Source organism: Pristis pectinata, chromosome 3, assembly GCF_009764475.1.
Source record: "Pristis pectinata isolate sPriPec2 chromosome 3, sPriPec2.1.pri, whole genome shotgun sequence".
Taxonomy (NCBI): domain Eukaryota; kingdom Metazoa; phylum Chordata; class Chondrichthyes; order Rhinopristiformes; family Pristidae; genus Pristis; species Pristis pectinata.
Window position 1 is genome coordinate 95250954 of NC_067407.1, and position 15294 is coordinate 95266247.

Genomic DNA, 15294 nt, shown 5'->3' on the forward strand with positions numbered 1-15294 from the left:
GATGTTGAGTGACAAGTCTGTGGAACCGTTCTCTTAATTATTGCACATCCCTATATGTTGCTGAGTAGGAATTTGCAGGATTAACAAAGGTGGATAGTACAAGGCTTAATGCTGAATGGTCAGTTGCATTCTTGCTGCTTTTATTCATTATTTTGAGTTGACCGCATTGTTCTGGAGTTGGGCTTGGGCTGCAGAGGCCAAGCATGGAATGTTTCCTTTCCTGACCAGCAATGGTGAACTGGATGAGTTTTTACAACAATCAAATAGTTACTGAATTTTATTTACTGAATTTGGGTATCTCAGCAGTATACGGCACTAAATTTGGTGTGAATCCAGGGCTCGGGATTATCAGTCCAATGAAAATTGTAACACTGGCTCCAACAATGTACGTGACTTTGTAGAATTATTAACAAAGTCCTGAGTAAGTGAAAAGTTTTCTTGACACAAGGCATGTACAATTTTAGTTGGCTCTGGGAGAAAACTGCAACAACTGATCAGAATCCGCAACACACTGTCAACTTCAGCTCTTTCACTCAGACAAGAAACCAGTTTGCGCAGATGGTTGTAAAGCTTTTACACTTCTCTTGTTCAGTCATTGCTTTTATTCAGGATTGAAATTTAAAATATTTTTTGGACTCCAATGGAGTCGATAGGTATGTAGACTAAGTGGAAAAATGGACATTAAGATTTGAGGATCAGCTTTGATCATTGAAGGTGGAGGAGACTCAAGGCCCCCAGATGCCTGCACCAACTTTGATATTATAGCATCATTCAGCATAGAAACAGGCCCTTCGTCTGCATCAAGCATCTACCCACACTAATCCTACACTAATCCTGTTTCTTATTTTTTCCACATTCTCCTCAACTCTCTCCAGATTTTACCACTCACCTACACACTAGAGGCACTTTACTGTGGCCAATTAACCTTCCTACTTGTACGTCTTTGGGATATGGGAGGAAAACAGAGAACCCAAGGATGTGCAAACTCTATACAGGCAGCACTAGAAATCAGGATTGAACCTGGATCACTGGAGCTCTGAGGCACTGTGTCACTCAAATCTTATGTTATCATGAATGGCTTTACTCTCTTAAACATGGTCTTCACCATTATCTGAAGTTAGTTTTAACAATTCCCTTCTGACTCTGGCCCTAAAATACCAAATTATCCCTTCCTTTTGCTGATGCTGGAGTCCCTTAGTGTGTGACATACCAAGGTAATTTTCATGACACACAAGGTCAGTATTAGGCAAGTCAAGAGCATTTTTGCAATCTTACATGAATTTGAAGAGATCAGTTAAACAGTGAGAATGGATTTCAGATCACAGTTGCACATAGAAGCAGATCCTAATATGATGACCACCTCCAACAGATTAGCCAGCAAAATTAAATGAGAAGACAAAAGAATAAGCACATCTTTGCAAAGAAACAAACCTTGCTGAAGCAAAAAAGAGAAGAAACTGTATGGATAAAGGTATGGCATGAAAGGGACAGATTTTATGGTCAACTGTAATGTGACAGAACTTACAGCTGATCTTGAAGCAAATGGCCTGCAAAGGTTTAGTGATCTTTGGCATGGATTTACCTCTTCCCAATATTAAATGCATTCAGGTGTCAGCTTTCAGGCTTTGGAGTCCAGCAGATACTCTCAAGTAAGCAATCACATTGAAGAATTCTCCCATCAAACCAAGAAGCAGATTGCGGAGTTTTCAACTTTTAAATTGAAGACTTGCATATCAAAGAAGAAACCAAATGAAATCAAAGAAGAAACCAAAATGCTTTTACTATTTTAAGCAGACATGGAAGCTTAAAATATCTGAGGGAAAGATGGTCAACATTTTTTTAAAATTTTGATAGAGATTGTTAAGTAGTAATTATAGCTCTGTGTACTGTTGAAAACATTATCGTGTGTAGCTGGAGCTCCTGTATTTAACCATCTTTTCTCATGGCTTTGAGCCAAGAGCAGCCATGTGGAATATTCTGAGATGCAGTAGGCCACCAGTGAGCAAAAGAAGAGTAAACACAGATGCAAATCACAAACAGCTACTGCATTCCTTAAACATTCACACAAAATGTAGTTGTTCCTCATCCAGATTTATTGTGCCTGATCTTGCTGCAGAAGTATAGGTGTTTACCCTGCAGGTATCAGCAGTCTCCTGCACAAACATGGAAATCCTGAACTTGTTGATTGGGCTCCTCAAACTGTGTTCCAGCAATGGACTTTGCATAAAGTCCAGAGAAGGAATACAGACCAGCTGAATACCCCAGTTCTTAAATTTGTCACTATTCGTTATACAATACCAGGTTAGACCTAACAGAGGATCAGTGAGTCTGTTCTTTTAAATGGGGAACCCTGGTTCAAAGAAGAAAAAGGCAAGTATAAGGTAAATTTTATTTTTTCAGTTAATTATGTGAGCTTAATATCTTTCATTAGTTGTATTTTAAATGTTATTTTTAATTACAGTTCTTGCTTGATTCTAAATATTAGAGATGCTCAGAAGAAATTTAATAAAAAGACAGCTTTGCTTGCTAGTTATCAAAGTCTTTAAGCAAGGCTTGTTCTGGTCATTAATATGGAAGCAGTTATATGTACAAAGCCCTGCTGTTGTACTGGGTCTTGCCACTTTGGATCCAGACTTGCCTTTCAGTGAGTTCACATCCCAGGATCCATCAAAAGATAAGCTTGTAGTCTGTTAATGATTGTGGTGAATTTGGGCATTGAGTCAATTCAGTAAGTTCCAGCACATCATATTTTCATCAAAAGTTGAGGTTCATCAGAAAATAGCATTTGAAAGTTATTGTAAGAAAGTTAAACTATAAATACTGTTTATGAAATTGTAAATGGATTGCTTATTCAGAAAGTCAGGAGGCATAGCATCCAGGGAAACTTGGCTGTGTGGATTCAGAATTGGCTCACCCATAGAAGACAGACGGTGGTGGTAGATGGAGCATGTGCTGCCTGGAGGTCGGTAACCAGTGGTGTTCTGCAGGGATCTGTTCTGGGACCCCTGCTCTTTGTGATTTTTATAAATGACTTGGATGAGGATGTGAAAGGGTGGGTTAGTAAGTTTGCTGATGATACAAAGGTTGGTGGTGTTGTGGATAATGTAGAAGGTTTCTGTAGATTACAACAGGATATTGATAGAATGCAGAGCTGGGCTGACAAGTGGCAGATGGAGTTCAATCTGGATAATTGTGAAGTGATACACTTTGGGAGATTGAATTCGAAGGCAGAATACAAGGTTAATGGGAGGACTCTTAGCAGTGTGGAGGAACAGAGGGATCTTGGGGTCCACATCCATAGATCCCTCAAGGTTGCCTCGCAGGTCGATAGGGTTGTTAAGAAGGCATATGGAGTGTTGGCCTTCATTAGTCAGGGTATTGAGTTCAAGAGCCGCGAAGTGATGTTGCAGCTCTATAGAACTCTGGTGAGACCACACTTGGAGTATTGTGTTCAGTTCTGGTTGCCTCATTATAGGAAGGATGTGGAAGCTTTAGAGAGGGTGCAGAGGAGATTTACCAGGATGTTGCCTGGATTGAAGAGCATGTCCTGTGAGGAAGGTTGAGTGAGCTAGGGCTTTTCTCTTTGCAGAGAAGGAGGATGAGCGGTGACTTGATAGAGGTGTACAAGATGATAAGAGGCATAGATCAAGTGAACGGTTAGAGACTTTTTCCCAGGGTGACAATGGCTAACATGAGGGGACATAATTTTAAGGTGATTGGAGGAGTGTATAAGGGGGATATCAGGGGTAAGATTTTTACACAGAGAGAGATGGGTGCATGGAATGCACTGCTGGCAGAGGTTGTGGGGGCAGATACATTAGGGACATTTAAGAGACTCTTAGATAGATACATTAATGATAGAAAAATAGGGGGCTATGTGGGAGGGAACAGTTAGATGGATCTTACAGCAGGATAAAATGTTGGCACAACATTGTGGGCCGAAGGGCCGCTACTGTCCTGTAGTGTTCTATGTTCTAAATAATGGGTATCCTGCAATGTATGTATGATATTATTAAGAGAGTGAGTTTTTTTTGAGTGAACTTTATTCATTTCTTTGACCTGTTTGCAGCTGCTCATGTGAATTACATCAGCAAAGATCCAGAATCCCCCTGCTCATTGACAGATGCACTGGAGCATTTTCAAGTGGATTCATTGGTGGATATTATTCCAGAAGACCTGAAGGAAAAGAACTTACCACCTGAGGAACCTCCACGCAACATCACCATTGTGGCTGTAGAAAGCTGCCATTCCTTCATAATCCTTGACTGGGCAAAACCTCAAAAGAATGAATATGTGACAGGTATGGATTAACTATTCCTCAATTTATTTTTAAACCTTGAGAAAGCATAAGCTACTATTTCACATATAAATATCCCAGTTGGCATATTAGGGTGAGACATATAATGTGGGACTGGAGTCACTGGACCAGGTTGAGGTTATAGCTTGCTTTTCTTGAGGGACTGTGAAAATAACTTGCATTCTTATATCAACAGGCTCTGAGGAACCTCCTGGGTGGGATTACCAGGCAAAAATTTGACATGTTTAGAAAAGATGGCCATGGACTTGGAAAAAGATTTTTTGATGAATATTCAAAAATATTCTAAGGAGAAGAGAAATGCAGAAAGATCTAGAGAGGAGCTGCCAATGATGAAACAGTTTGAAGACAGGAGAACTTTTTAGAGATGTGAAAAAAATACTTGGCTATGGATTATAAGTCACTGAAAGAGAGGATTTAAAATCTGGGGTGTAACTTTACAGTGGTAATGCTGGCCTGCAAATGCTGTGAAACAGTTGATTAGCACTTGGTGTCAGGTAGGATGTGGGTAAAAGAGTTCCGTTTGTTAAGTTTATGAAGGGTGGAAGATGGAAGGTTGACAAGTAAAACATTGGAATGCATAATTCTGGAGGGAACAAGGCAAGGATGAGTGTTTGAGCAGCAAATAAACTTGACAGGTTTGGATGATATTATAGAGCTGCAAGTCCTGCAGTCTTGATGTGGAACACATCACAATAAAAGCTGATCTCAATGTCAGAAGCAGCACTAAGGTTACAAATATTCTGATTCAGCCTCTTGGAATTCCAGAGAAATTTAAGTTTGTAGCAAGCAATTAAGGCATAAGCTTCAATCTTCCAATTGCACAGTCAACCAATATTTGATTCCAATCGATGCAAGTCATCTGCTTTTTAAAAAGATCCCCCTTTCAGGTAACTATGTTTGCATTTGATCTCCTTTCCCATAACTATTCTAAACCAGAAGAGATAACGATTGAAAAGCAAAGAACTGCAGAACCTGGAAATCTGAAATAAAAGCAAGCAATGCTCAAAATACCCAGCAGGTCAGGCAGGATCTGTGGACAAAGAAAGAAATTTTAGTTTGGTGGTTTTTATTCAGAACTAGCATCTTTTAAATTGCAGAGAATGTGGATACAACGGAGGACATAGCCCCCCTCTCCCTCCTGGTTCCATCCACCCACCACCCACGTCTTTCACCCACCTGACCCCCCTCCCCCATCTGGCTCAAGTTCCATCCGCCCTTCACCTCTCCCCTAATAGTTTAGATGATCACCTTCCTTCCTGAGCAGATCCCAGCATGGGTAGCATTTGCATTCCCGCTTATCACCCTCCCAGCTGTCTCCACCTTCATTTCTCCTCCCCCACCTGGCTCCATCTGTCTTTTTTTTTGTCTACTTCTGTCTCCCAACTCGCCCCTCCCTCCCCTCTACCCGGCACGATCTGCCTGATACCCTTCACCCCTCCTTGGTCCACCAATCACCCACTGGCCCCTGTCTCACCACTCCCCCTCTCCTCTTTACACAGGCGATCTCCCCTCTCCACCCTTAATCCTGATGCAGGGTTTCAATCTGAAATGTCAACAATTCCTTTCCACTCAACCCACTGAGTTGCTCCAGCAGTTTGTTTGTTGCTTGGGAGAGGGTGTCGTCCAGTTAGCTATGAGTTTGTAGTCATCACTGGTCATTAAAATATCCTGAGATGAAGGTAGAATTCAAACAAAGGAAGGGAATAGTCATATATGAGGACACAAAAAATTCTGCAGATGCTGGAATCTGGAGTAACACACAAAAAGTGCTGGAGGAACTCAGCAGGTCAGGCAGCATCCATGGAGGGAAATAAACAGTTGACATTAAAGGTCTCGGCCCGAAATGACGACTGTTTATTTCTCTCCATGGATGCTGCCTGATGTGCTGAGTTCCTCTAGCACTTTTTGTACGTTGAATCGTCATATATGGAGTATTTGAGCAAAAGACAGCAACAGTATAGTCATCAACATACATGAAAAAGTAGTGAGGAAGGAAGTGTGGGGCTGAGTCAGGCTGAAACGAGCAGAGTTCCCTGAATCCCACAAGAGATTTGCGTAACTTGGGTCCATTCAGTTCTGTATACCTCTACACCTTTTATTTGTAGAAGGTAAGTGGAGTTATGGAAAATATTATGGTCAATGTTTTCCATGGAGTAATGCTGTGGAGGTTGAAGCAGATGATTCAAGCTAGGGATTAACTTCCCTTGCTATCTGCTTTGTCCCAGGGGCCCAGCTGAAGCCAAGCTTTGTCCCTAGCCAAACTTCATTTGGTTTTACAGCACATCATGAATGCAGCACACTGAAATAGAAGAAGTGCAAGTAAATTGCTGCATCACCTGGAATGGGAAGGGAAGAGCTCAACAATGGGAAGGGAGGAGCTCAAAGAGTGGGTGTTGCATGAGAAGGTGCCATGAGATGGAAAACCTTTAGACTTCATTCAAATTCTCCGGCTCTCGATAGCTCATTCTTTATTTCTGTCAATATTGAAACTGTGGTGGGGTGTAAGGAATTGTCAACATTTCAGGTTGAGACCCTCCCTTTGTCCTGATGCAGGGTCTTGACCTGAAATGATAATTCCTCTCCCTCGCCGCATCCCCCCCCACAGATGCTGCTCGACCCGCTGAGTTCCTCCAACGGCAGTTTTTCACTCCAGGTTCCAGCATCTGGAGTCTTTTGTTTCTCCACCTTAATGTGCTGCTAACTGCCCCCAGTAACCCATTGAACTGGTCCTTCAGAAACATTCCCTCTGTTCTTCAGAACTCTCCCCACACCTTCTGCCCTGTTGAAAACTAACTTGTTTTCCTCTCTTTTCTAGTTCTGACAAAGGGTCCCTGGCCTGAAATGTTTACTATTTCTCTTTCTGCAGCTGCTGCCTGATCTGCTGAGTGTTCCAGCATCTTCTGTTTTTATTTCATATTTCTACCACCTCTCAGCCAACATCTTCACCAACGTGTCATTAACTCTCTCCTGGTCTCCACCCTATTTACAGACCTTTCATTTTCCTTGGCCCTCCTCCCTTTCTCTGCAGCTTAAAACTTATTTCATACTAACTTTTCCTCATTCAGAAGAAAGATTATTAACCTGAACTCAGTTTCTTTTTCAGTAGATTTTGCCTGACTACTAAGGATTTCCAACATTTTCTGTTTTGATTTCAGATTTCCAGCTCTGGACTTGTCCATTTTTGCTTTGGACTTGTCTGTTTTTTTTGCTCTGGACTTGTCCATTAAAGTTGGAATAATATTTTTGCAACCCTATTTGAGAGATGCCTTATAATCGTCTTGGGATTTTTAGTTTGAAACAGGACAGACTCTGCCGGTGTATAGCATCTGATACATATCCTTGCAGTTGGATGATCAGCTTTTGCAGAAAGTTGTCTTCAAATTACTGGAAGTGCCAGTTGATGAATAGTGAGGCAAACTGTGTATCTTCTGAATCAATGCAATTAACAAACTCTGAACTTCTGAGAGAGCAAAGGGAGAGTAAATTAAGGAGATTGAATTCCATATCAAAAAGTGAGGAAAGGAAATTGAGAGGTAAAGAGTAATTGGCTTAAGTGAGAACATAGACAAAAAGGATAGGTAAGGTAATAGATAACATGTAAAATTTCATGTTTTTTTAAAATGCCCAATAGTTCACAATCTGAAGAAATAAGACTCCACTGATTTATTTGATTGCTGTGCCAAAAGTAGTTGGTTGGTAATCATTCACAATTATCACATTAAAATGGTTCTTAACGTGATAATTGCCGTACTTAACCATCTGTTGTGAGTGTAATGGGCAATCAGTGTGAAAGTCATTGGGAATTTTTGTGAAACAGTAAAATGCTGCAGTTAGATCAAAAACATGAAACTTAACACAGCATAGGGTCTATTTTGCAGATCAATTTACATTGAGTTATTAGTTTACAGCAAATCTGCCCCAAATATCTGTCTTTAAATTATTCGGCGCATTCCTTTCTCCACTTCAGTGGGTGCTTCTGCTCATCACTACTTGAGAACATGCAAATACAAACTTCCCAGAATGTTGTCATCTGTGGGGTACAGTGGCAAACCTTAGCACATGCCACCATTATTCCTCAAACTAGAGAATGTTATGGGATGTCCAGGATGCAACGTTCATTTTATTGACTAAGCATCTAAAATCTTTAAGGAACTTCTGAGAAAAAATAAAGTTATGTTCACTTTAAGAAGAGCTCCAGAAATTGGCAGGTTACGAGCAATGAAACCAAGCTCAAAACTTGTACATGGATGAGAAGAGTGTTTTGTTCTCACATGGATCCCATGAACAACTTTGAAAATGGCCTCAAACCTTGGTCTTCAACCAATCACAGACATGCCTGTTATTCCCTCAACCCTTCCTGTCTCTGAAAATTAAAGTGCATTTGTTTTCTCACTTTTCCAGTTCTGATCAGGAGTCATTGACTTGAAACAGTGACTCTGTTTCTCCCTCCACAGATCCTGCTGAGTAGCTCCAGAATTTTCTTTTTCTGTTTCTATTTCCAGCAATGGTAATTTCCTAGTTTTTTTGAAGTCCATGGAAACATAGCTACGTGTTTCTATATAAAATGGAGACCCCATAAGGAAATGAGACCCATTGGAGAAAGGGAAATATAAACAAAGCTAAATCATAAAGTCAGATCAGAGGGCTGTCAGTAATGGATATTGCTGTTCAGAGGTGCCCAAAAGTTCAGCCAACAACCCTAAGAAGTCTGTTGATCTTGGCAAGTTGAAAAAGTTCACAAATTTATGCAAAATATTTATGCTTTGAAGTTAATAAGAACTCCATTAATTTTCTTTAAGGTTTTCCAGAACAGATTTGGTTAAATCTTTCAAGTTTTTCCAGATGGCTAATATTTCCTATATCATTACAGCTTCAGTAATCATTCACTTTTGGACTTGATAATAGGGGAACTTGTTAAAGCTGGCAAAAATTTTGTCTTCTGAATTACTTGGTTCTCAGTGTAAGTCCTTACTTTGTCATCCTTTTCCCTCCTCAAACTACCATGAACCAGGGACTATTCATGAATTCAACACCTTCTTGCCTCTCAATAAAAAGGGAAGGGATTCAGCAAGCATGAAGCTTACATTAAATTGACTTGACGTAGTAATAAGTAATACTTCCATTTAATGTTAGAAGGTATCACCTAATGTTGCCCTTACTTTTCTTCAGTTAACTTGCTGTTCTGCACTGAATCATGTTGCTCATCCCAAACTACAAAAAATACATCTGTTAGAGATCTTTACGTTTCAAAATAGTGTACAAAGTTCACATCGTAGGTTGAAAAATAGAATTGAACCTTCAATAAACAAAACCATGCTTCCTTTTGCAGCAGAACTTAATATGAGAAAGATGCATCAATGGGAGATCCACATCAGTGATTGAAAACAGGCTGGCTGCTCCCAGCACATGGCTATGTCAGGATTTTTTTCTGATAGGACTTGGTGCACTGATGAAAACAAAGCAAGGATTATTGCAGACAAATAATAGTCCCCCACAATGTTTCCAGCCATTTAAAATGATTGACAGCTTTGGTCTATTATTTGTTTTATTCATCTTCAAGTGAGACCCTTGCATTAATATTTGATAATATTTTATCGGAAAAAAGTGTCCATATATACTCAGCTTCAAAAGTGCAGAGTAATGGGTATTTTCATGTGAATTAGAAACCTGCAGTGCCTTTAAAAATTAAAAAAAAATCAGTGTGGATATACTAAAGCTCATTGCATGTATGTTGCCTATAATCAATAATATTATTATAACCAGAATATGATAACAATTACAAAGGTGAATCTACTGAGCAGCTTTAATGCATAGATGTCTAATATCAACCCAACCAGTTCATGCAGTTGTTTTTGCTTTATTGAAGTCTCTTCCCATTTTTCCCCATCTAAATTTATCAGAGTTACCCTCTATTCCTTTCATACTCATACCCTTGCACCAGTCTCCCTATAAATGTATGTCGGCGACTAGCTTCTGTTGATGGAATGTATAGGTCCTCCCCAGGTTACAACAGGTTTCCGTTCCTGAGAATTGTTCATAACCCAAACATTTTGTAGTCGTAAATGAACAAAAACAGTGTGTGGGAGAAGGTCACAGAAACAGCTGTGATGGGAAGAGCAGCTGCCAGTCTGCCTCACTAACTTGGTGAGTGAGTGAGTTTGGTCAGCATTCCCAACTCTGCTCAGCTTGGTTGTTATGGCTTGGGGATGGGGGTGGTGGGGGTGCAGGGTGGGGAGGTGGGATTGGGGAGATAAGGCACACAGGAATGTCCTATTCCCACCCAGCAGAGGATAACTGCAGTTCCACAGAAGCCAGTGAATCCATTCCCCCAGTCTCCCACATTACTTGTTCATTAGTACGAGCTGTCATAAGTTGGGCCTTCATAACCTGGGGAAGACTTGCAATTCTTCTGAAGTAGTGATATTTTCTTTGTATCTATCCTTTCTATTAAAAACATTGCATGATTTGAAAAACATTCATTGTTGTCTGTCAGCCACATTTCTCAAAAGAAAAGGGATTCAGTCTGTTTATTCTTCCCTGATTTGTAAAACGTCGCATTTCTGGTTTCATCCTTGTCAACCTTCTCTGAACATCACAGTTCCCTCCATGTTCTTTCTATAATATAGTGATTAGAACTATATCCTCTGCAATCCACCAAGATCACATAGAATATAGGGCATAACTTCTCTATCCCCCTTTTTTTTAATGATCTTGCTAATGTGTGGTGTGACTTTAAATGACTGGTGTATTTGTACTCTGAGATGTTTTGTTCCTCTACCCAACAAGGACTTGCACCTTTCAAATAATGAGTGAAAGTTGAAGTGGCTTTTTTTAACTACCAAAATACACCATCTTGCATTAATTTTGAACTTGGTTCGCCAATCACTTGGCTATTCTGCAAGGTTTATTTACTCCCTCTGGTAATTTTTTGGTGTCTTTCAGTATTAAGCATCCCCACTTCCCAGTATTCCAAATAAGATAAGATCTTTATTAGTCACATGTACATCGAAACATACAGTGAAATGCATCTTTTGAGTAGAGTTCTGGGGGCAGCCCGCAAGAGTCGCCACGCTCCTGGCGCCAACATAACATGCCCGCAACTTCCTAACCAGTACATCTTTGGAATGTGGGAGGAAACCGGAGCACCCAGAGAAAACCCACGCAGACACGGGGAGAACGTACAAACTCTTGACTGACAGTGGCCAGAATTGAACCTGGGTTGCCGGCGCTGTAATAGTGTTATGCTAACCGCAACCTGCAAATTTAGGAATGGGATCCGATTGAATGGGCTGAAGAAAAGATTAAGACACGAGACCGCAGATGCTGGAATCTGGAGCAAAAAACAAACTGCTGGAGGAACTCATTGGTTCAACTCAATCTGTGGGGGGCGGGGGGAATGGACAGTCGACGTTTTGGGCTGAAACGCTTCATTTGGACTGAAAGAGGGGAGATGGACAGGATAAAGAGGTGAGGGGAAGGGGTGAAGCAAGAACTAGCAAGCAACAGGCAGATCCAGTTGAAGGGGGTGATGGATGGAGATGGGGAGAGCAGAAATAGTGACTAAAGCTGGGAGGTGATAGGAGGAAGCCACAATGGGCTGAAAATGATGGAATCTGACAAAAGAGGAAGGTGGAGCATGGAATCAAGTAAGGAAGGTGGGGAGGGCAGTTGGGAAACGGGCAGGGGAACCAATGGGAGGAGTGTGTAGGTGACAGGCAGATGGAGTGGGTAGAGGAGAGGAAAGAAAGGATGATGGGGGCTGGGGTGAGTGCAGGAAGAACTGGGTAGATCAGGAGGAGAGAGGATAGGGACAGAGGGGGAACAGTTTACCTGAAATTGGAGAATTCGTTGTTCATTCTGTCAGGTTGTCCAAATGCCTTTTAAACATTGTAATTGTACCTGCATCTTCCTCTAGCAGATCATTCCATGTAACCATTGCCCTTTGTGTGGAAAAACTTGCCACTCAGATCTCCTGTCCATTCCTCACTTAAGGCCATTCGGTATTTAATTGGATTTAAATAGGCACCATATGAATAAGTTTTTCACTAAAAAATTCTGTGCAGTATCCCCAGATATAGTTCATTTACCTTTCTGTCCTTTTATTTCTTTTTTTTTACTTCAATTCAGATTTTTATAATGTGTCTCCTTCTGCTTGGATGTTGCAGCCTTTTGTTTTCAATTTCAGTACTCTATTCTGTTTTTACTTCTGTTACCAATCACCTTGGAACTCTTTGGAACACTATAAATGTTTTCTCTGGTCAGACAGTTCAAATTAAATTACTTTGTACTGAAAGAGAAATATCTTGGCCTTCAAACTAGAAAAAGTATGCCAAGGCACTTCAGAGAACTTCAACTTATTTTAAATGCCATTATTTACTTGTTTACTGAAATTGTGACATTTCAATAATAGAAATTTGGACCCCCTTGGTAAAAATCAGTTGAAATAAGATCAATTAAGTTTCATATGGAATTCCTTATCTCCACTCAAGTCTCAGTCGATCAACTAGGTGCACGTTATTTACTGAGTGCTTCAACAGTTAATATCAGCATTCTTTTGGCGACAGCATACATCACAATGGTGCCAAATCTGACCTTTGTTAAGAGCCACAAGTACTTGTCACTCAATAATAATTATGAACTTTACTTTCTCACCCTTGCAAAGGACTGCAACAGGTCAAGAAGGTGGCTCGGCACAACCTTCTGAAGAGGATTTAGAGATGCACCATAAATGCTGCCCTTGCCATCGATGCTCAGATCCACAAAAATGAATAAAACAAAAATGTTGCAATGGGGAATTAAGCCAATTCCAGAATCCCTGCTGCCCATTGAGGTTAATTGTTTGTCTTTTACTGTGTCCCTAGTGAAACTGTTTATCCCCATAAAAAGTTTTATATGAAGCATTGCAATTTTTAAACTGGAATCAGTCATGTGACAAATTCTTTTCTACAGTACATTTTGTTTTTGAAAACTTCTAAAGTGTTTTATTGACAAATTCTGTTACACACTGAGTAATTTTGTTTTTAATTTGCAAGTTTTGAATTAATGCCAAGCATAAGGGAAAGTTCCAGGTATGTTTGTCACAGGTTGGATTCAGATGAAGGAAATCCCTTAATAGTGCTGTACATTGATTTTGCATTTAGCTTTTCAGGCAGAGGCAAAAGGAAGAAAGTGAATGTCAGAATGTTCCTCAGTGGGAGTGATCTGGTGCCAACAAATTGGAGCATTAGCTCAGAATGAAAATAAGTGACCAGTTTTAGTTAGCGCTGTAAATTGTTAAGTGAATGGAGTATTGACTTACCAGTAAATTTTCTGGTTCTGTGGTCCCAAGTCAGAACATTGCTTAGGAAAAGCAATGAAAAGATCTGGATGCAGGGAAATAGGTACTAAATGTGCAAGTTGCTTGAGCCTTTGCCCCTTAATTTCATCTTTTAACTAACTGGAAGGGAAATGGAACCAGCTTCACCTTTGCCCAGTACTGATGTCTGCCCTCTATTACAATATGATGTACTTCAAAAGCAATAATTGAAAATTTTAAATCAAATAGTTTCAGATTGGGCTATGAGGCTTGTGCGTGTGACCTCCTCCAGCTTTTTATGTTCTTGTATTAATACCTTTGATTCCTTAATGTAACAGGTGGATGTGGGGTGTGGTATTATTTCCTCTGGCATCACAACATATTTGGAAATTTTGAGTGTTCTGTTTGTGATTCCTAATTTCACCAAGGCTGACTGAAGTTAGTTGTTTACTCCCAAGAATTGATAAATCAACCTGAAATACAATTACGATGTGCTCTGAAGTTGTTTTTGAAACGTTGCCTAACTTAAATTTCTTTCATATTCAAATTTAAAAGCTAGCACATGTTATTGTGCAAATTTTGCAAGGTTTGTATCCTCAAATTAAGATTTGCAATGGAAGAATGTGCCTTAACTTTAGTCCTATGTTAGAGTCTCAACTCTGACCATACTCACCCCTGACATTGCTTGGGTATGTCCTATCCACAGAAGGCAGGGAAATCCAGTCCTTGCAGTTAATATTCTGTCAACGTATCCCAATCATCAGCAAACAGATGGAAGCTCTTATTCACCAGTAATCTGCTCAGTGTTACTCATTGTGGGCTTGCCAATACCACAGCTTCAGGCATTACAGACGTGGATAAAAGACTCCAAAAGTGAGGCAAGAATGCCTTTCAGGTGGTATTTGATACGAGTGTAGTGATAATCAGATTTACTAAAACTGGAGTTACTGGGAATTATTAGATGAAATTCATTCTTATGTTTGAATTAATAAGTGACTACATTTCAAAATAAATTCATTCACCACTCTGTGGTCAGAAATGTTTTGAGAATATGATAAAAACAGATTTCCCATATCTCCTCCACTTTCTGCACATCTGCCCTCACCCCATCCCCCCCCCACCCCCCCACCCCAACTTAAAAGGGACAGGGTTCCTCTTGTCATCACCTACCACCCCACAAGCCTCCGCATCCGACATATTCTCTGCAACTTCCGCCACCTCCAACGGGATCCTACCACGAGGCACATCTTCCCCTCACCCTCTCTCTCCACTTTCAGCAGGGACCGCTCTCTCCGCGTCTCCCTTGTCCACTCATCCCTCCCCACTGATAACACCCCGGCACTTATGCCTGCAACCTCACCAAGCGCTACACCTGTCCCTACACCTCCTCCCTCACCACCATTCAGGGTCCCAGACAATCCTTCCAGGTGAGGCAGTGCTTCACCTGTGAGTCCGAGGGTGTCATTTATTGCATCCAGTGCTCTTAGTGCAGCCTCCTCTACGTCGGTGAGACCCGACAGAGATTGTGCGACCGCTTCGTCCAGCGCCTTTGCTCCATCCAGCGCCTTTGCTCCATCCACCGCAACAGCCAGGACCTCCCGGTGGCCACCCACTTCAATTCCACATCCCATTCCCATACTGACATGTCTATCCATGGCCTCCCCGACTGCCACATTGAGGC

The 15294-nt window shown here is 40.9% G+C and overlaps 1 protein-coding gene across 1 annotated transcript in view; it reads left to right on the top strand.

The window, feature by feature from the left end:
* fndc1 (fibronectin type III domain containing 1) overlaps positions 1 to 15294 on the top strand; it is a 151637-nt gene that overhangs the window by 106346 nt on the left and 29997 nt on the right. Inside the window, exon 18 of the mRNA XM_052011235.1 lies at positions 4070 to 4300. Coding sequence (XP_051867195.1) covers positions 4070 to 4300 — 231 coding nt within the window. The remainder of the gene's footprint in view (positions 1 to 4069; positions 4301 to 15294) is intronic.